At 37.5% G+C, this 22,867-nt stretch overlaps 1 protein-coding gene across 1 annotated transcript in view; it reads left to right on the top strand.

Annotated features, from left to right (window-relative positions):
• Window positions 1–886: 886 nt before the first annotated feature.
• THSD7B (thrombospondin type 1 domain containing 7B) overlaps window positions 887–22,867 on the top strand; it is a 630,654-nt gene continuing 608,673 nt past the window's right edge. The window contains exon 1 of the mRNA XM_087819873.1: window positions 887–1,032. Within this exon, the coding sequence (XP_087675999.1) occupies window positions 894–1,032 (139 nt within the window). The 5' untranslated portion in view covers window positions 887–893. The remainder of the gene's footprint in view (window positions 1,033–22,867) is intronic.

Here is a 22,867-nt window from a genome sequence, read left to right as displayed (position 1 = left end):
ACCTTTCAAATTTCTCCTGATTCATCAATAGTCACCTAGACTAGTTCCCGAGCTCCCCAACTGGCCTCCAGTTCTCTGACATTGCCCTCCGGTAATCCATGCTGCAGACCGATGTCAGTTTTAAAAGTCACTTGCTCTCCTATAATTTTTATTGCTATTTACAGAATGAAGCCAAATCTCTCACATAACATTTAAGGCTCTTTATAACTTGCTCCCCAGCCTTTGTTCTAATCTCATCTCTTTCCATTCCTCCCTCCCCTTTTGTGTCTTTCAGAGCAGTCATCAGACCACTCTCCAGTCCCCAAACACAAAATACATTTCACACCTAGTTCTCATGGCCTGAATTGCCCTTCCAGGCACCTTTAAGCACTTATGTTTCCCTAAATCTCCTCTCGAACATTATTTTGTGTGAGATCTCCCTCTCTTTTTTCTTACTACAGAAGAATTCATTGCCTCCCCCTCAATCTTTCCATCTCATTTTCTTAACTACTGTTAGAGTAGTCCTCACCCTATTTTAGACTTTGTTGTGTATGTATATCTTTTCCCCCTCTTGAGCTGCTCAAGAAGGTTGGCTGAATAGAAGGTGGCAATATACTAGGTATCTGCTAATGGTCCTTTTAAAAATCAAAGTAAACTGAACAGGGGACTGTGGAGTTTCTAGAATTGATAATTCCTTCATAGGATACGGATTGAAAATGTGGCTAATTAACTGCTGGCCTTAAAAATGTTAATATTATACATACTCTCCTTATGTAATGGAACATTTGTAATGCCATCATGATAAAAGTCCTACCAGTCAAAGTGAGTTTCCAGAATTTCTGTACAGAAGAAATTGATCTGATTTTCCTTTTTCTTTTAGGAATAGGCAAGTCAAGAGGCTGCAAAGCTGAAGAATGTTTCCAAAGGGTAATTTGGCTGTCACTTGCTGGGCATGGAGGAGCAGGAGGAAGCTATTTCTGTTCCTTTCTCTCTTGCTGTCCCATGCAGCTCATTTGGAAGGCAGGAAGGCTAATCAGTTCATCTGGAAACCAGGTAGGAAGGTCCTGGCTGCTCCTTTTCCGTCAGTGAGAAAAATATTATTTCTGTTCTTGCTCTTATTTGTGCATAGTGGGAAATATCCAGAGAGGAAAATAGAGTCTTCATTATAATAAAACTTACATTTGATTTTTATCCCTGCATAATTGTCACCTCCACTGTGATGCCTGTTATCCTGAATTTTCATGTTGTTGTCAATTAAAGATATGATTTCCATAGTTACACCTGCTTCTCCTCTGTCAGATATATCACCGCTGTGTAGCACACTTGGAGCAGAAATGACAACTGAATTTAGTTGATATCTTTGGCTAAAAATGCTTTGGACCAGCTCTGTATGCCTCTCATTTAGGGTACAAACTAGTTAGCTATTTATTATTGAATACTCCCTGTAAACCTGTATAGATTTGGGAGCATGAGAAATTATCTTAACAACTTGGCTCATTAGTTGTGACTATGAAGTCACTTTAATGTGTTTTATACAAAACTATATTAATAAGTTGAATTCAGTTTGGGAGGCTTTCATATAACTTATGTTCTTTTCTAAATACTTCGTTATTTGGCTATAGAAAAGATCTGTTGAATTTAATTTTAAAGACTAATAATTTATTTACTTGCATTATGACCTCAGACATCTTGGCTCTTTGTATCATTCATGTTTTTCTTTGCTCTAGATTTTAATTTTCTTAAAGTTCTACAATCGGATCATTTAAAATATTTATTACTGTTTCAAGAGTCCATTCTTGCGAATACAGATAACTTATATTCTTAATATCTTGGAATGGGGAAAATGTGATGTTGTAGAAGATGTATGGTCCTCAAAGAGTTTTCATTTTAGTCTCATCATCTGTAAATTAAATAGACTGCAAATGTATTGTGTCAGCATGAAAATATGTATAAAAGGATATTTATAATATTTAAATGACTTGCAAAAATGAAAGTAAATTACGCTTTAAAGTATATTAAGTAAAAAACCCAGCACCATTAGAGATATAGTCTGGAGGAAATTTAATTGCATTAAAGCCACTATAAGTTAATTTAATTGTGGACTCTAATATCACATTAGTGATTTACATTTTTTACCATGGTGGTTTTCAGAAGCTTTGGAAATAGTTCTAAAAGTTAGTATTGCATGTCTATAAATCAGGCTATTTTGTTTTAATCGCAAAATACTAAATATTTGTCAAGTTTAAATAAACACATATATGACTATACTCCTGTCTAAAGTTCTCAAAAAAGTACAATTAAAATGGAAAGTAGCAAATCTGAAACACGAAGGTATGAACCCTGAAGAATAACTGATATCTACTAAGACAGGCTCCTGGTGGCTAACTGGGTTCAAAATTTAAAAAACAACCTAGCTGCCATTTTTGCATAGGGGCATCTCATGCAACCGCACTCCGTGGAGAAGTTGGCCCTGAACTGCTTGCCTCTGTGCTGAACTGCCTGCTTCTGCACTGACCTGCCTGCCCGCACTGTGTTTCTGCCTCCTGAGCCAGCTCTGCTAAAGGAGCTCCTGGAATCCTATTTCACCAACAGACTGAGGCTTTGCCCATTCAGTGGAAGCTGTGCAGCTCTGGCCAATCAGAGCGGCTCTCTTCTGATCAAACAGGACAGTGCCTTTTGAACTAATCAAACCTGGAGGATTTGGAGCCCTTATTTGCATGAGGCTGGACCAATCAGCGACCAGGGGTGGCGGGACTGCTGTCCATATAAGCCAGCTCCCCTGTGGCTTAGGGAGCACACTCCCTTTATACCTGAGGATGAAGGATGCATCTCCTGGCTCAGCTGAACCTCCAGTGATGTCTCACCAGAGCAGAGCAAAGCAGACCATTGTGGAGCAGAGCAGTGCAGTGCAGTGCAAAGGAGACCAGCAGGGCAGAGCAAACCAGACTAGGAGTGGAGCTGTGCTGTCTAGTCAGAGGGGGGCCTGGCTCCAGGGCCACCTGGCACCAGAGCTGTTCTACAGCCTTGCTGTTTTCACAGCCATGCCCATGCTGTGTCACAATTGGGCTGTTTTGCACTGAATAGTTTCTTTCTCCACCGCCCCTCAAATTGGGGATTCTTATTTGTTTTGAATCATTGAATTGGTACCAACCACCATCGGTTGACAAAGGAGATGTTTTAAGAAAATGGGCTTATTTTGCACAAAATTTTAAAAGTGAGTCTGCTTTTCTAAAAGTTGGTCAGTGGAACAAGATGGTACAAATCCACTCTACTGGCCAAATATCTTGATAAGTATCAAGCTTAAGCTTCTGAGTGAGAGTCCTTCCCATCAGACGCATTGCAGTATTCAAAATGAACATCGGTGTCATCACTCTCAGTTTTCCTGGTAGTTGTTCCATCTATTTCTCCTTCGTGTGCCTTATAAAAGGTAATATATATGTACATGTGTATATATATATTTTTCCACTTGATTTTACTTTTGAATTACAAATTTATTACTTGTAGTTGACCAGATATTTTTAAAGTGGAAAAATTTAAAAGATGCAAAATTAAAAACAGAAGTTCATACCCATTTGTGTATATAAATCACACAAAGCACGCACAAAAAATTACTATTATCATTAATTAAGGTTCTGCCAAAAAAAATAAATGGCACATTTAAAGTAGGTAATTGAGAAGAGTGTAATAGAATTATTTGCTATAGTGGGCAAATGTGAGCAAGGTTTAAGAGGAGCTTAAAGGAATTGTAAAGTGCCCCTAGTACTGTGTTAATCTTTATGACTTCTGGGCGTGCAGGGGCAAAGAAAGAGAGTGGCTTTTAGAATATGGGGAGAAAACTTTATGGAGAGGATGCTGACAAATGCTGTGGTTAGAGGGATGTGACCAACCTACAGTAAAAGTAGGAAGGGGACCAAGGGAATGAACAACTCTTGTCCTCACATCTCCTGCCAGGGCTTCCATTGGCTGATTCCAACCAGAAGCCACAAGGCAAGGGAACCCATTGATGGTCCCACAGCCTCCTGGGCAGAGAGCATGGTGGCAGGAGAATGGTGGGGAATGTGGATATGAAGACGCCAAACTTATACATATGTATATGTGCATGCATACACACACACACTGGGCTTCATACAGTCAGGGTTATGCTCTGCATCCCTTTTTGCAGTTTGCTTTTTATCATAATGTGATGTCTTGATGAACATTACTTATTAGTTCACATGGATTGATTTCATCTTTTAATGGTCGCATAGTATTCTTTTGTATTTTTATTCAATAATTTATTTAACCAGCACCCTATTACTTTATCTTTTTTCCCCTATTGCTTGGAATTTCAGTGGCTTTTAGTGTTTTGCTATCATAAATAATGACATACATGCAACATTATTGTAAAGGTAAACAATAAATAAATTTGAGGAGTCATATGTCCTAGAGCAGTTCTGGGTCATCACTTCCAAAGACAACCCAGCATCTTAGAATCTATTCCCTGCTTATGGATGAGTTTATTATACTTCATTTGGATTTTTTTTTAAAAAAACAACACAACACAAAACAAAACCATAGTGCAGTTGAAATTTGCTGAATTTTTTTGGAGTGTGCTATCAAGTCCAGCCATCCAGATCCAATGTAATCTGGAATTGAACAGATTTCCATGGAGACCCAGTTAAATATACTTTCTTTTTGAAACCTAGAAACCATTTTCTGGTTTAGATTGTAGTGTCAACCACTTAAGCTCTTTGCTGGATTCTGTTGTTTTCCCCCGAGTCCATAGGTTATACGTTAGTCAACCCCATCCAATTTAGAGGCATTCTTAAGTGAGGCCTGGCTTTGGATAAACAAGGACTGATGAATCCTAAGAGAGCGGTATCTTTGTTGCTAAGGGTTTCTGTTCTCAGGGAGAGACTGGTGAGCTGTAGGCTGTAGGGTCGTTGCTCTGGCAAGGTTGTTGAATGCCTGTCATCATTGGATGCCATCCTCTGATCTGTATTTAGTGTCAGACAATCTGTCATAGGTGCCAAGAAAGAAGAATCACGTTGGCAAGGATATCAGATAAGGAATAATGTTGGTTGTTTAAAGTAAATATAACTATTCATGTCTGCACACTTACGGAGATGAACGGGCCATGGTTTCTGAATTCACAGTAACTAATGGTTTCTAAAAAAATCCCTTAGTATTTACTCTAAGAGACTTATTCATTCCACTAACACTTCTCAGGTCCTTACTATGTTCCAGGTACTGTTATGAGCACGTGAGATAAATCGAGAATAAAATAGACAAATCCTCAGTCCCCATAAACAGGGTAAAAAGCACAGTCAAGATGTTAAGTAGAGAGCATGTTAGATGGTGTTAAGTAAGTGCTTAGGAAGAAAGATAAGGCAGGGAAGAGGGAAAGCAGTGATAGACAAGAGACGGAAATTTTAAGTAGGTGGGCTATACGGTGCCTCACTGAGGAAGTGAATTTGAGTAGAGACTTCAAGGTAGTGAGGGAGCCAGTCATGGGGATATCCGGGTGAAGAACATTCCAGATGGAGGGAACGAGTCAGGAGGCCCTGAGGCAGGAGCACATGTGGCATGTTTGAGGACCAGAGAGGGAGCCAGCATGCAGAACAGAGGGAACATGGGGATTGTGACTGTCGATTAGGTCAGAGAAGAATAGGTCCAAAATCACCTATGTCCTCTTAGGTCACAATACAATTGTGGCTTTAGCTCTGGGTGGATAGAAAGGCGCTGGAGAGTTTTGAGAGAGTGGTGACATAATCTGACTTTCCTTTTAATAAGATCTTAATAAAATCATGTGGGCAGTCAGTGGAGAAAGGTGGAAGAGGGAGGCCAATTAAGAGGCTACCACAGAAATGAGAGGCGAGGTTATAGCTTGAACCAAGGTCAAGGCAGTGAAGGTGGAGAAAAGGGACTGAACTTTGGATATATTTAAGGCTGAGTTTTCTACCAGGAGTGATTTTTCCCTGTAGGGGACATTTGGCAATATCTGGAGATATTTCTGATTGTCACAATTGGGGTGTGCTCCTGACATCTGTGAGTAGAAGCCAGGGATGCTGCTAAACATCCTATGCACAGAACAGCTCCCCACGGCAAAGAATTATCAGGCCTCGAAATGTCCATAATGCTAGGTTGAGAAACCCTGATTCAAAGTAAAGCCACCCAGATTTACTGATATGCGTGTTGGGGGGAGGGATACAAGGGTGATGCTGACTGTGAAGGAGCTGGTGTGGAGGGAATATTAGGAAGTTGGTGTTGGATGTGTCAAAGTTTTGAGACTTAGAAATTCCTGTGGAGTTGTTGACCAGGTAGTTGGATATGTGGGTCTGAATTCAGGAGAGATGTAAATCTGGAAGTCTAGCAAAGAGGAAGAATTTCAATGTGTAGCTTCAGAAATGAAGTGGTAGCCTTGACTCTGTATATATAGAGGATATGTTTCCAATGTACCAGCTTTGGGCCGAATGACATTTAAAAATATTGTAAAATACACATAATGTAAACTTTACCATTTAAACCATTTTAAAGTATGCAACCCGGCGACATTTAGTATATTCACAGTGTGATGGAAACTTACCACTATGTAGTTCCAAAACATTTTCATCTGCTATGAATAATAAGGGCTGAGAGAAAAAATGATCCACATCTGTCTCTTTGTGAGAGGTTCTTTTAGTTGTCTTAGGTCATCCTAAGAGATCACTCTGGAACACTAGAGAGATCTAGAGCCCTGTACACAGGCAGGCCCACACTCAGACCCTGCCTCTCAAGAGAAGAGATATAGGGAACCTCTCCGAGCTCCATTTATCCACCTGAAAGTGAGGGTAATAAACACTGCACAGGACTATTTTAAAAATTAAGTAAAATAACCTATTGAAATACCCAGTGTTGTAGTGGCTACTCAATAAATGTTAGCTATTATTTGTCATTATTATGTAATAGTTTGATGTTTAAAATACTCTTGCTTTTATGTGTATAATTTTTGCATACTTTGCTCCTTAGGCACACAGAAAAGAAAGAGCTGTTAGATAGCTATATAGATTTTAATAAATTGTCAGAAGTAATTTCACTGCCTTTTTAGGTCTAAAACTTTCTGTATGACAGACTCTTAGAAAGTTTGAATTTCAGTAGCTCTTTCACCTTGAATAAAAAGGGTCGGAATAATGACCTGTGTTCTAAGAACTAAGTAGATAAGTTGGAATTAATCTTCTTGGAAGAGAAAAAAGAGACTCTGAAAATGACAGAAATTAAAACAAAAGGAGCTTACATAAGTTAATATTTAATTATAGCTTAAATAATAATGTTTTCAGTTTGAAAATACTTTGAGAAAAAAATTATATATAAAATATATGCATATTTTAAGTTTAGGAATCTTAGAGAAAATAAAATGTTCTTAGTAGGGAACTAATTTTGAATATGCGTTAGAGGTCCATGAAATATTTCTTCTGGGAATTTGATTAAATTGAAATAATTTTAATTATTTTTATGGATATTAATTTATCTCAGAGGCATGTGGGTAATGAACTCTCAGTGGTGTTATTTTCATGATACCAAAAAGCATAGGCGTATAGGGCATGGGATTCATGGCTGAAAGTTCTAATTATTTTTTCTTAGAGACGATAAGTACTAATTTTATCATGCTCCAGATAAGTCAGAAAAAGTCCATATTACCTGCATAACATAAAATAAATAACTCTCCCATTTTTTCCTAAATACTATAATGTATTTTCCTAAGCGCTGTAATGTAGGCTCCCTGAGGACAGAGATCTTTGCCAATTTTATTTATTGATAAATTCCAAGTACCTATAATAAAAATAGCTGTTGCATAAAAATTCCTAGTGCATTAAAGACAGAATGAAGGCCACTGGCTTTTTTGGTTGTTGTGTGTGCGTGTGTGTGCGTGTGTGTGTTTATGTGGGTTGAGAAGCGATAAGACTGAAGACAAAAAAGTATGATCCTCAGTGTTCAGACCTTGAAATAAATGTTCAGGAGATAATGTACAATATGAATGAAAACCAAAGTCACACTTATAAATCAGTAAATGTGAAAGTAAGCCATCCATATTTCCTTACTGCTTGGCTCCAGTACCATTGCCGATCATCTGTGGGAAACACTTTTTAAATAAAAAGAAATAGGTGCACAAAGGTAGCAATTCAACTCCAGTTGTTATGTTGAGATATAGTTGCCTGTCGCCTGCCAGCCTGTTTCCACAGAGGCAGCCAGTTTCAACGCCTTTTGCTATTTGTTCATTTTCATATTTCTATGTGATATAGCCATGATTGATACTTCTTGAATTATAAGTATTAAATATTGATATGATATTGTGTTCGTTGAAGATGTACCTCTCATCTCCCTACCTACTTTCGTTTTTATTACTGTTTCTCTTCAAAAATAGCTACATCAAAACATTTAAATCATTGAGCAGCACTTATATTATGTTTCTATAGCTGTTGTCCTCTGCTGAGCCACGCAGGGCACGATGCTTCTGCATCCTTTCTTTTTAGCTCTTTGCTTTTCACAGAAATTTAAAAAACTCTAAAAGCCTCATCTTTTCTTTTGCTTCACCTTCTTTGGGCCTACACGCCCATTTTTAATTTTTCTGACATACTCATGCACTGTTCCAAGCTGTATCGTATGTTTCCTTCGGGAGATTTTTCCAGAGTGCCTGTCCCCCTGACTCAGCCTGGCCTGCTGCACAGCTGTCATCTTTGGAACCCCCCTGCATGTCTCATCTTAAACCCGCTGCTGGACTTATCTTGTAGAACTGCTGAAACAGGGCACTTTGCAAGTAATTTTTCACATCGGAAAGGGTCCCTGTGCCTGTCAGATACCTGACTGATAGCTTGCGTGTGGAGTTCAAGGTTAAAAAGCATGTTTCCTTCAGGATTTTGAAGGAAATTCTGTGCTCCAGCTTCCAGTATAGTTACTAAGCAGTTCTATGATCTCCTCTCTTTGTATGTTACCTGTTTGTTTTCCTCTCTGGACTTCTCTTTTACCCATGAAGTTCTCGAAGTTCATGATTACATACTTTGGGGTGAGTCCTTTCTCCGGCACTGTGTCGGCCACTAGAAGGGAGTTTCAATCACTGGCCCATGTCCCACAGTTCCAAGGTTGCTTTTTCTTATGATCCCCCTTCCCCCGCACTCTATTGTCTCTCTTTCTTCTGAAACTCCTTAGACAGATGTTTCACCTCTCTAACTGACCCTCAACTTTTAGATATTTTCCCTAGTTTTTTTCTTTTGTATTTTTCTAATTTCTAAAATCTTTATCCTTGAACTTTCAGCGCTTCTGGGGTGTTTGCTCTGCTCAAGAATGTCCTCAGAGGAGTTGGATTTTGCCCTCTGTTTTCCTGCAGAGATTGAGGAAAGGACAGAGGAAGGGATTGGGGGGGTTAATTCCATTGATAGACTTTTAGTTATTTCCCATCAAGCCACACGCCTTACTCCTTCCTCCTGTCTCTAGGTCCCAGATCTCTGAGTTCTGCAAATATAAATTGGCTTTACCTGTTGTTACCAGACTCTCCTGTAGGCACCTAACCTTCAGCTTCCTTTATGTCGTCAGGTTGCTCACTCGCCTCTGTGCGCTCCACGTTCCGGAACTCACGGCTCCCTGTCCTCTACCTCCAGCCCTGTGTTCTTAACCCTATTGAGCTAATACCTTTTAATACCTTTACTGTAATTTCACTGGGGAATTAGGAGTTTAGGAAGGAGTGAAAATATGTATTTGTCTCATGTCCCCAAGTTAATGGGAAGTCGTCTCTCTTATTCTGTCATTTCTACTACAGGCTACTTATTCTGGAATAGAAAGGATGCTGAAATGTGCTACTTTTGTGGTGATTGGCTCAGTTATTCTCTTTGAGTTTGTGCTACTAAATGTCTACAATCAAATTAAACAGAACCAAACATTGCTCTGGTTAAAATTTTAAAAATACTAATTCACATGTTCATTGGCTCTGCCTGATTGGGGTTGGACAGAGTGTTGGACTGGTGATTGACATGGGAATGATCTGATTTCTCCCTGGCCTCCAGGACATCAGTGGAGACATCCTCTATGACCACCTGGAAATAGCTCCTGCCAACTTTTTCTTCTATGGCAGAATTATTAACTTAATATGAATTATTCTTAACTAGGAAAATGCAGGATTCTGTGCAAAGAAATACCAAAGTCAAAGATGAAGATAAGTCAGACCTATCTAAATAGGACTGAAATAAAAATAAAAGACTAAAGGACAGTATTGTGAAGTCATAAAGCAGCCTTAAAAGCTTGCCTTATAAACATCTTCAAGGTCATGACCTTATCTACCATACAGCACAATTTTGGTTGGAACTAAATAAGAAAAAAAAAAAAGCCTACAATTTTGTGTGTTGCTTATGGATTGACTCAATTCACTTGATTATTTTGATATTTCAACAAAGTTCTCCAAACTTTACAGCCACAGATGGCATCTGTGCTACAGACATTAGTGCCACAGGTGATATCTGAGACTCAATCAGAGAAACAATTCAAAAAGTGTACATTTAACACCCCTTACCTTTACTACTTTCTTTAATACTATGTACTGTTTACTTTCTTAGCAAAAAATGAATATGAATTAACCATCTCACCCATGTTTCTTTTTTTTAGTTACTTTGTTAACCAAACTGTGGTTAATGTAGGGCCTGATATGCTATTACCCCTTATATTGATCACTTTTTTAATAAACTATTGTGGAAATAAGTAGTTTTATCACACAATGTTGACCTTCACTCGTGGGTACAGCTCACTACAAAAGTAGCGTAAGAAATGGTAAGGATAACATATGGATGCTGGTTTTGTGTTTGTGCGTATTTTTCCTCAGGGTTAATAATTTTTTAATTGAACGCAGCTGCTCAGAGATTTTTGTCGCTTAGCATACACACTCTGTTGAAGAGAAGTGGCTGCATTTTAAATTTTTTTTAGAAAAGCATTTGAGGCTTAACTACTTAGCTGTATTTTTAGAGAGCTTGTGAATGATAAAGATGCTGACACTACATGCTGGGCAGGGTGCTGGAGTTCGGAGCAGGGCACACGGCAGACTGAGTGCTAAGCTAAGCCAGGGCAGCCTCACCTTCATGCCTTTGCTCGCTCATCAGTAAGATGGGGCTAAATGAGAAAATCTGGGTAAAACATAGTTCATATTCTAAAGTACATTCTCAGAGTACATTTTCTATACTCAAAGCAAATATTACATGATCAGAGTTGTAATTAAGTACTCAATTAGTGCTACTTTTTATTTTTACTTAATGGTTGCTACTTTAAGAGACACAACTCCTTCCCACGTTCTGACGTGATGGACTAAATGTCAGATTATTTAGTTTGGATATATAAACATACACATGTAATAAATATCATTTCTCTTAAAAGGTCATTTGATATTATTTTTCTTCACTTTAAAGTTTATTTTCTCAAATAATTGCTTCATTTTATTGCTTATTTCTATGACATTCCTCATGCACCTTAGCTGTTTCAAGTATTGGACCTCTAATATTTCCCCTGACATTTCCAGTCATAACAGTCTGTGTTATTGTTTTCAAAGCAAGGGCTGTAGGATTCTATCGGGGACAGAATGCAATCTCAAAGATTTCCTAGGAGCCAAGAATGTGTGCCCTGTTTGACCACACCAGCCTTTGAACTTAGAGGGGTCCGTAAAATTGACTCCTTCCATTCAGGCCGGAATTGAGCAAAAGCATGTGATGCTTCTCTATTTGGCAGTAGGTCAGACAATTATTATATTATAATACCTTTTCTTTTATTTGTCTTACGTGGTCCTCACAACACCTGAAATGTTGTAGGTAGAATGAGGATCTCAGTTTATCCTACAAAGGAAGAGACTGAGTGTGAATAGCATAGACACTGAGTGATGGAACTGAGACTAGCCCAGGGCCAGCTCCCTAGTTGAATCTTCATTTTGCGAAGGTCTTTGGTTTTCTGTTTTGAAACTGAATTGAGAACTGCTTATGATGTTGCTGTTCTCAGAGAGTTTCATGAACCAAAAATATTATCAATGATCCAGATAAATGTTTTATGATAAGTGGAGGCTTCTTTTTACAGCATTTTATGGTTACAATACTAGTAATTTTTAGGAGGAAAGATTGGTTATTTTTAACAACTTTATTGAAGTATAATTTATATACCCCAAATTTACTTATTTAAAATGTACATTTCAACTATTTTAACTACATTTACTAAGTTGTGCAACCATCCCCGCAATCTAACTTCACAGTTAATCCCTATTTCCACCCAGCCTTAGGCAAGCACTGATCTAGTCTCTGTTTGTATAGATTTGCCTTTTCCAGAAATTTCATATAAATGGAATAACACAGGATGCATTATTTTTGGTGACTGGCTTCAATCACTTAGCATAACATTTTTGAACTTTATAGTATAGTATATATCAATATTTCTATATTACTGAATACTACATAGTCTATTTTATTGATATAGCATTTTTAATCCATTCACAAGTTGATGAACATTTGGATTGTTTTCTCATTTTTGGCTGCTACGGGTAATGCTGCTATGAATGTACATATACAGGTCTTGGTGTGGACATACATCTACTTTCATTTTTCTTGGGGTTAGAAATGCTGGACTCTATGGCAAATAGATACTTAACATTTTTTAGAAACTGCAAGCTATTTTCCAAAGTTTCAATACCCTTTATATTCCCATAAGCAATATATGAGTTCCTGCTTTTACATAGTCTTGCTAACATATTATTGTCTGCATTTTTTATTAAATTCATTTTAGTGGGTGTGGAATAGTATCTCATTGTGGGTTTGATTTGCATTTCACTAATGAGTAATGATGTTGTCTTTCCATGTATTTATTAGTCATTTGAACATTTTTTTGGAGAAAGGTCTACTCAAAGCCTTTTTGAATTTTCTTTTAAATTGTGTTATCTTTTTATTGAGTTTCAAGAGTTCTTTTAATGTTTAGGATACAAGTCCTTTACCAGATATGATATTTGCAAATATTTTCTTCCAGTCTGTGGCTTGCCTTTTTAGTTTTTAATGTGTCTTTAAAGCAAACTATAAAGGCTTTGAATTTTTAAGTCCAATTTATCAATTTTTAAATTTATGGATTGTAGTTTTGGTCCCATAGCTAAGAAATCTTGAGTATTCAGGGGTTTTCTCCTGTATTTTCTTCTAACTTTTTTATAATTCTAGCCCTAATATTTAGGTCTGTGATATACTTTAAATTACTTTTTGTATGATGTGGATAAGGGTCCAAGTTCTTTCTTTTTTGCATGTGGATATCCAATTGTATTAGCATCATTTTTTGAAAAGACTATACTTACCTCATTGAATTGCTTTGGCATGTTTGTGAAAATCAACTAACTGTAAATATAAAGGTTTATTTCTGGACTTGAGCTCTGTTCCACTGATCTATGCTATCCTTCTGCCAGTACTACACCCTCTTCATAACCAAAGCTTATCTTGATAACTTTATAATAAATTTTAAAATTGGAAAGTAAAAATCCTTGAACTTTTTTCTTTTTAAACATTGCTTCTGCTATTCTGAGTCTTTTGCATTTCCATTTCAGTTTTAGGGTCAGATTGTCAATTTCTGCATGGAAGCCTGCTGTAATTTTCATACAGATTATGATGAACCTATAGATCAATGTAGAAAGAATTGCCATCTTAACAATATTGAGTCTTCCACTCCATGAACATGGAGTATTTCTATTTCTTTCGTGTCCCCTTGTAATATTTTGTAATCATCCATGCACACAACTTTGTTAAATTTATTCATAAGTATTATTCATTTTCAATGAGTTCTCTTAATTTCATTTTAAGATTGTTTACTGCTAGTACAAAGAGATACACTGATATTTAATATACACCTTGTATCTTGCCATGAGTGGTTATTAAGCTTACTATTCAGTGTTTAAGCTACTCCCTAATTTAAAATTGATAATACTGGGGAGCTATCTAAAATTTTCTGGACTTTTTGGATATTAAATATAGGAGCAAAACTTGCTTGCCTGCCTAACAGAAGCCTGTAGTGTGTTAAAACTCACTTGGGATATGACACTTGGGTCCTGAGCCTTCTAATGATCACTGCTATCTCTTACGTCCAGAAGTCCTCTCCTAGCGCTGTATCACGGTGAGAATCTTTTTTTCCCAGCAAACAAATCAATAGAACAAAAATCCCTTAAATTACCAATGAACCATGTTAAGGAAAATACTCTTAGTGAAATAAATAGACTATTAAGACAACACAGGACCTGGCCTTTTAGCTTATATTATTGAGAGTATCTGGTTTGAGAGCTATTGTGATTCTATTTCTTAAAAGTCTGTTCAAAGACCAATCCTAAAGCCTATGTCTAGGGCTCTATAATTCTAGATTTGTGGGAGTTAAATTTCTTGTTTTTGTTTTAATATTTATCAATATTGTATATTATTATAAACGTCAACTACAATTGATCAGTCAACTCTATGGCATAAAAGTGTTCATTGCATTCTTAAATGTGATTTTAAAACTGTATTTTGGCACTGTAATTTTTCTTCTGGGAACACGTGTCCAATTTTATAAGATAAGTCAATTCAACAGTGTATTTCAATTAACATAAATCAGTTTTGTATAAGAACATGCCTGTGGTTTCCAGTAAAGCACAGCTATATTTACTTAGTGGGAGGTTTTAAAAAGTTCAAAAAGTAAAAGTAAATGAGAATCTTGTTCATTACATTTCAGTGAGTTTACGTTACAGTTGTAAGTGGGGTTCCTAAAATTGCTGGTGGGAAAATTTCAGGGTTTTAAATAACTAGAAATTCATATGTTTGATGTTTCCTGGCACTTATAGTAAGTTCAGAGAATCAGATGGATTCTGATCTTCCTAAGAGAATATTACATGTTGAGTATTGTAAATTGATTTTAAGATCCAGTCATTGAGTAATTTAAACCAAGTGTAAGTTCTGTAGTTGTTAACATGTTGGGTATGTGCCAGTAGATGCTTAGCTTGCAGCTTTGGTAGTACAGCTCCCTGCACATGAGCATGCCTTGTATGTCTAGACATGAAAAATCACTTTTCAAATTAGAACTTAATAAAAACTTTCTTGATCTGAACACTAAGCTCTACTCCCTGAGCGATTAGTGGTTTCATTTCTTTCTCAGCAGTTGGGTAATGATTATGGCTCCAGATGCAGTGAGAGTGATAAAGAGATTGATTAATTTCACTTGAAAGGGCATATGTTCAAAGAGAATCCAATTGGAACACCATGAATGAAGATCTGACATCTTGGCAGCCGAGAGTTGTACCCTTTCTCGGTGTCCCACTGATGACGAGAGTGGGATCTCCACACCAGCGGGATCTCTATCCACTTGGTCTATAAAATACCGAGTCTTGCTTATAATGCTGTGTGTGAGTGTGTCTGCTCTTGATGCCTTTCTCTGTTTTTGTAATAAGCTATTTGTGACAGTTAAGAAGTTTCCTTTGTCTCTTTAACCCTAGAGCTTCCTTTGAGTTGTTTGTTGTTATTGATCAATACAAACAACGTTGCCTCTAAACTAGGGCTTAATTTAGAACGCACAGTACACACCCACATTGTAGGACAAATCCTCTCTCTCCATGAGTAGGGAAACATTTTGAGTATTAAAGCAATGCGACTATAGAGAAAAACCTTTTATTACATTTTATCAAAAACAACAAAGTGTGTTTACTTACTGCTTTATCAGCTTACATTTATGTGATACTTCATGTTTCCAAGGACACTTAATCATAAATATACCTTTCCTCTACCACTCTTTTTCATTTCCATGCATTCTGAAACGTTTTAAGTACTTTTGACAATTTAGAAGTGATTGAAAACTTACTTTTTAAGAAAAAATTAAAACATCAAAACTGGTGGGCTAATCCCTGGCCAGTGTGTCTCAGTTAGTTGGAGTATCGCCCTGTACACCAAAAGGTCACTAGTTTGATTCCCAGTCGGGGCACATATGGGAGGCAACTGATAGATGTTTTTCTCTCTCTATTTCCCTATCTCTTCCTCCTTTTTAAAATCATTAATAAGACATCCTTGGGGGAGAATTTAAAAAAATGGTGGGCCAACATTTTAATGAAAGAAAGGTAAGTATGCACAGCTGTGATTTTAGCATGGGTCTTGAAGTTAATGAGTTTTGTTTCTGAGTCTATAAATGAGTAGGTGTGTATTCCTGGGTAAGCAAGCACATGCACCCTCCTTTTGGGAAGTGTTTCATGTACAAATCTCTGTCATAAGACATGAGGTGAGAGAAGTATATAAATTCATGATACTACTTAGAAAACTCATAACTTTTATTCAGTGCTTCTGTAAATCCTGAGAGTGTTGTCATTCCTTGGGTTTTCTGATTGTTTTAATAGAGAAAAAAATATTATCTGAAATATCTTAGGTTCTTTTTCTTGCCTTTATGCTTGAATGCTAAGATTCTATTCATGCATCCAACAGTCCTTGATGTCATTCTGTGACAGGTGCTGTGCTGTGAGAGTTACATGGTGGAGCAAGACACAGCTCCTGTTTCACGTAGGAATTTCTTGATTCCCAACTTGGAGCATTTAGACCACCTCCCTCAAAGGCCCAAAGTGAAAGAGCACCAAGAAGAATTTCCCTCTCAGTTATATTAATGCAAAACTTTGCATGTCTTAAGAATATACCCTTTCCTCAGTGTTTCTTATTTTTTTTAAGGCTCTAGAATATTATCTGAGAAGCCCAAGTGCTTCCTAATGATTGAGTAATGGAATAGACGATAAAGTTGTAAAGGATGGTAACAAAGCAAGTGGAAAGGGGATGTTGGAGAAGAAGAATTTTATGGATATTGAAACATTCTCAGAGCTTAGGTCAAATTTTTAAAAATTATTAGAGAAGTCACTGTAGTTCTTTAAATCCTCCCGATATTTGGAAGACATTTCCATGAGGGTGAACTTTGACAAGAAGAGATTCCCCCAGGGAGTTATATTGGTAACACTCAAGAAAGAAACTGGGTTCTCATCAGAATTTTTGCAAATCAAGAACACATTATTTTTTAAAGAAAGTTTTTTTGAAAATCAGTTTGTATTTAATATTAAAGCCAATGATACATTAAAAACTAGGCTTTACCATATTTCATTGCAGCTTTGTTAGAATCTCTGGTTTGTTTGCCCATGATTGATTTTGAAGTGGATGAGCCAGCTTTCAGTGCAGGAGAATGATTTAATTATTACAGAACCCAAGGCCCAAAATCAGATTTGAAGGTATGTTGAAACAGTGTTCAGAGTGAATTAGTGAACAGATGCACAGTACATATTGCTTATGTTGCTATTTGATACCCATGTGCTGACCTAAAAGTAATGCATTTCTTTTTATGTCTTCTTCTTTTTTTTTTAGGTCCATCTGATTTTATTTTGTTTCATTTTATTTTATTTTTTTCCTCTTAGGTTTTTAACTCTAAATGTCAAAGGGTTGAAGTTAATGGTGCCTCTTAATTTGGAATGAGTTCACTTTAGTCTCATGGTGGAAATTCTGAGACTGCTGAAGAATCTAGAGCTTGGAAAATAGAGGAGAGGGCAAATGCAGGCTATCTGATTTATTGGATGGTCAGGGACTGCGTGTTAAGGTGGTAAAACAGAAGTCTGAACACCAATGTCAGTACTAACACCAGAGAACAGCTAATGTGCAGTTTATTACTCTAGAAGTTTCCTAGGTTACTCTGATTGTGTAGATGATTATGAAACATGTATTTAAGCCAATTTTTTCAAAGAATTTTAGAGTTGGAAGGGACCTTGCGATGATTAAACCCAGTCTTCTCAGTAACAGGTGAGCAAGCTGAGGACCAGGGAGACAGGTTGTAGCATCGGAGACAGAACTGGGACACATGTCCTCTGAGCCCATCCTCCTTGACCATTTCAGGTTCAGTTCACTTTCTTCATCCATATGGGCCAGTGATGGAAAGTACCACAGCCTGGCCATGAGTGAGAAGATGGTGGGCTTGAGAGGTACACATTCCGCTTTTTTTTTTTTTAAACCTCACCTGAGGACATGTTCATTGATTGTTAGAGAGAGGGGAAGAGAGTGAGGGAGGGACATAGATCAGTTGCCTCCCGCCAAGTGCCTGGACCTGGGCCAGGGATCAATCCCGCAACCTAGGTATGTGCCCTGACTGGAAAGCAAACCCACAAACATTTTCATGTTCAGCATGATGCTCCGACCAACTGAACCACGTCTGCCTGGGCCATATTCCCCTTTTTATAGTCTAAATAGTAGGGGGTCATTAAAAATGGGGACTAAGTCTATGAATTCAAAGGAGAGTTTTCAGGAGAAAGAGCAGGTGAAAGAATGCAGCAGATTCTTCCATCATTAGACAGAGGAGAAGCGCCTGAGAGATGGGACCAGCATTGGTGACTCCAGAACCTGGCGAACAGAAGTGGCCACTTCAGAATATTTACATGGGAGAAAACTTCATTTTAACACCAACACCAAGAATGGCCAGCATTGCAGTTTAGCCCAGCATAGAGGCATTTTGAAGCTGGATGAAACTGGCTTTGCCTGAGCTTTGTTCTTACCAGTGTGTGGGTTTGGGCTGGTGTGCATCCTCTGCATGCCTCAGTATTCTTCTTAGCTCGGAATTCCGTCCCTCCTTCACTTAATAAACACTTATGTAGCATTTATTATGGCCCCTAAAAAATAAGGTTATTAATATCTAAAAAAATCCCCAGAAGGCTTTTTCAAAATATGAAATTGGGTATAACCTACTGAAACACTTGGCACAGTGCCTGGTATGTGTAAATGTTCCATAGAAGATAAAATTAAGCTAATGTTGAACTGTTGGCAAAGGAGGACCAAGTTGGCACATGAATGAGGCTTCCTGCTCTGTTGCAGAGGCCCTCTCTGACCTGGCCAGGAAGCTCAGGGGTGGGACAGCTGGTGTGAGACAATAACGGTGCATCCCAGTTAGGGAGAAGCCGTGAGTGGTCTGAACACCTCCAGGAACCTTCAGTGATTGGCCCTGGGATTTCACAGAAAGCTAATTTTGGAACAGATGAAATAATTTGGAAATAGGAGTTAGAGAAAGCTGGAGGAAAAATTGCTTCCGTTTGATGTAATTTTTTATTTTCACTCACCTGAGAACTTAGGTGTAGTTCTGCTGGTACCACCTCCCATTTTTCAACTGAGAAAACAATCTGGGAGGCAGAATTGACTCTTTGGTTGACACCTTGGCCTTCGTCCTCACATTTACCTAATGTGATCCTCGTAGCAACCCTATGAAATTTGTATACGAGTTTTGTTTTCCTACTCCATGTGGGTTGCTTAAGACACTGCAGAAAACCACTGGTAGAAGGGAAATGAAAATTAAGCTTTCCAGATAAGTGGTTGAGTGCTCTTATCATTACGCTACTTAGTTTAATAGTGAAATTTCACAGAACTTAACTCTACCTCCATTCCTTCAATTGACTGTCAGATATTTATGAGACATTTCCCACGGAGCTTGCCACATTCTAAACCCTGAGGATATGAGGATTATTTCCTTTTCTATACTCTAGAGAGTTTACCATCTAGTTGGTGGTGTAGCACCTAAGCAGATAACTAATGGAAAGAAAAGCTAACATATATCAAAAGCATTATGAGAGTACAATGATTACATGAGAAATATTGCTTTTAACAGTGGAAAGGAGCTGTAATAGCCTGTATAGCAGGAACTATGCGAAGTGTTTAGCATGAATTCTGTTGTTTATACATTAGAAAGACTGTTCCATTGATCACAAATTAATAGCTAGGATTATAGTCAACCTCCCTAATCATGGTAGTGCTTGTGTTCCCCAAGCTTCCATAGAGTGTTCTGGTGCCTAATATGATATAACTTTTGGTTGTAGACAGAGAAACCAACCATAACCAATTTGAGACAAGTTCGTCATAACATTGAGACACATTATTGTTATGGAAAATCTGAAATTGAGGGAGCACATAGTCCTGTGAAAAGATGGCAAAACAGTAGAGGGAAGAGGGCATTTGAGGCTAACATCAGAGCCTCTTATGTTGGGGAAGAGAGGGAGGCGTATAGGTGGCCCTGAATGTTGACCAGTGGGAGATACTCGTGGCTAGTAGCAGAATCAAACTGTGGGAGTTTGCCTGGGCAGCCTTGCAAGTGCAGACTGAGGTTCTAGCTTATTGCTGGTGGAATTCAGTGTCAACCTTGTAGCACATTTAACATGGTCTCCCCCCACCTTCCTCCTCTGTTCTGCTTTTCATGATCCCTTTTCTCATTTTATTCCCATTTTCCAGTAGAGGTCTTTAAAAATATTATTTATTTCCTCTTTTGTCCCATTTCCCTTGTTTGGAGGGAATTTTCAGGGACATCTGAGGTTTGGGGTGAACTCTGTATTCAGCTGCAGGAAGATACCCTATGAGAGCCTCCTAACTTTAAAATACCTAGTCTTCCCAAGTGTGTTCAGAATATCAATGAGAAAGAAAAAGAATATGTATTTGTGTGTGTGTGTGTGTGTGTGTGTGTGTGTGTGTGTGTGGAGAAAGAGAGAGAGAGAGTGTATACGGGGAGGGGAGAGGGAGGTGTATGGGTGGGGAAAGTGGACACATTGGTTTTCTTGCGCTTGTAGATGCTTCCTGGTAGAAAAAGGTAGATTTAATTGGATTTATTATGAAAGGGTGAGGTCACATAAAAGAAATCTGAGATTTTTGGGGGTCATCATATAGCTATTATGGAAAGTATGGAGATTCCTCCAAAAATTAAAAATAGGACTATCCTGTGATCCAGCAATCTTACTTCAGGGTCCATATCCAAAGGAAATGAAGAAATCACTGTCCCAAAGAAATATCTGCACCTCCATGCTCATTGAAATATCAAATACAGTAGTCAAGACATAGAAATCATCTAAGTCTCTATGGACACATTGAATGGATATAGAAAATGTGATGTGTATGCACAGTGAAATACTACTCAGCCATACAAAGGGAAACCTTGCCATTTGTGACAACATGAGTGGACCCTGAGGTAATTAGACGAAGTGAAATAAGTCAGAGAAAAACAAATATTGTATGAGATCATTTATATTTGAAATTTTTAAAAGTACAGAAATTTTCTACATAAATAGAAAAATGATTTCCATATGTGTTTTTTTTGTTAAAAAAATAGACAAAAAAGGAAGCATGACATACAGTTAAGTTGTCTTCAAAATTTATTCACTGAATCAGTGACAAAGGTAGAAAACTGATTATTTTTAAAAATTTAAGTGAAAATTTAAACTTTTCATTTCCAAATCTGTACAAGTAGGTGCATTTCCATCCACTTGTTTGTTCACCTGGCTTGGATCAAAGAAATGTTTGATAACCAAGAGTGAAAATACAAAATAAAATAAGAAAATGGTAAAATATTAAATAAGAACCATGAGATAACTTTAATTGATTTAATGCCTAAATAGTTAAAACTGTTATTATCCTAATAATTTTTACCTCTAGAGGTAATGGACAATTTAGATTCATGCACTGTTTTATCAATAGTGAAAATCTACTTCTTTGAATCTGAAAATTTTTATTTGGTTTTAAGAGAAACTCAAGTAGTAATTATGATCTCAAATACTGGAATATTATCTTTTTTTCTTCTTTTGAAAAGACAACTGCTGTATTTCACTGGCCTGCAAAGATTTCAGTTTAGAAGCTTGTGTATTTGCTGCTCAAGCTGAAAAATAGAGGTCACCAGCATTAAGCAGCGGGGTGTCTCATTTGGTGCAGTATTTTAGGTGATGGGGATGATAGTAGATAAAATTTGACGTAGGCAGCTGTATTAGATGAACGAAAAAAAACACATGCACATTTACCTGAAGTTTTTATATTTGCCTGAAAATTTAGTATCTTAAAGTTCTCAAAATTGAGTGATTCAGTTTCCATTTAATTTTTTCAGAGAATTTATTGGGCAGGTTTGATTTAAACCATTTCATATTTTTAAAGAGTTTTAATAATTTTTTGTAGAATAATATTGAGTATGACTGCCAAAATTTGCTTCCAAGGCTCATTTTAAAATCTCTAGAGCTACATAAGACACTGTGTCATGTAAAAATTAATAATGTATAAGAAAAATCTTACACAAATTCCAAGAAAATGTGCTAGAAAAAAAATAAGAGCAATAATAATATTTATGTTGCTTGACCAGTTATTACATCCTGATCGTTTTTACATGCTTTATTTCACTGAATCTTCACAAATATCCTATGAGATTATTTTCTCTATATTACATGTGAAGAAACTGAGTCACACAGTGAGGTGTGTAGCAGAGCTGGAATTTGAACTAGAATATTATTAATAGCAGATTTCTGCTCCTAAACAATTGCTTTCAAAACTGAAACACTGACCCTTTTCGACAGCATGGATGGCCCTGGAGAGCATTATGCTGAGTGCAATAAGCCAGTCAGAGAAAGACAAGTACCATATGATTTCACTCATATGTGGAATTTAATGAACAAACTGAACTGCCAAGCAAAATAGAGACAGACTCATAGATAGGGAGCAGGCAGACAGTTGGGGGGGGGGCGGGAGGAGGAGTCTGGGGGAGGTGGAGAGACTGAGCAAAAAAAATGAGAGAACTCTTGGACTTGGACCACAATGTGGTGATGATTGTGGGAGTGGAGGGGGCTGGGTAGAGGTGTTAGGGGGCATAGAGGGGATAAAAGGTGACAGGAAAAATAAAGTAAAATTAAAAAAATAAATTACAAAAATGAAACACTGCGCCTCAGTTGAAGGTCCATCGTGAACCCTGGTGTCTCATTTGGAGGAGAACCACCTCCCCCGGGGCCCTAAGGCGATCGTTTGCACACATATGGCTGTAATACACGCTACTGAGTGGACAGACAGAGGAGAGCAGAGTTTCTGAATGAGTGGCGTCGCACTTAGTTAATTGCATTGGCTACATCAGTAACGAGCTG

Source organism: Miniopterus natalensis, chromosome 8, assembly GCF_054644295.1.
Source record: "Miniopterus natalensis isolate mMinNat1 chromosome 8, mMinNat1.hap1, whole genome shotgun sequence".
Classification (NCBI taxonomy): Eukaryota; Metazoa; Chordata; class Mammalia; order Chiroptera; family Miniopteridae; genus Miniopterus; species Miniopterus natalensis.
The sequence above is the reverse complement of the archived record's forward strand: the minus strand, read 5'-3'. Positions and strand labels throughout refer to the sequence as shown.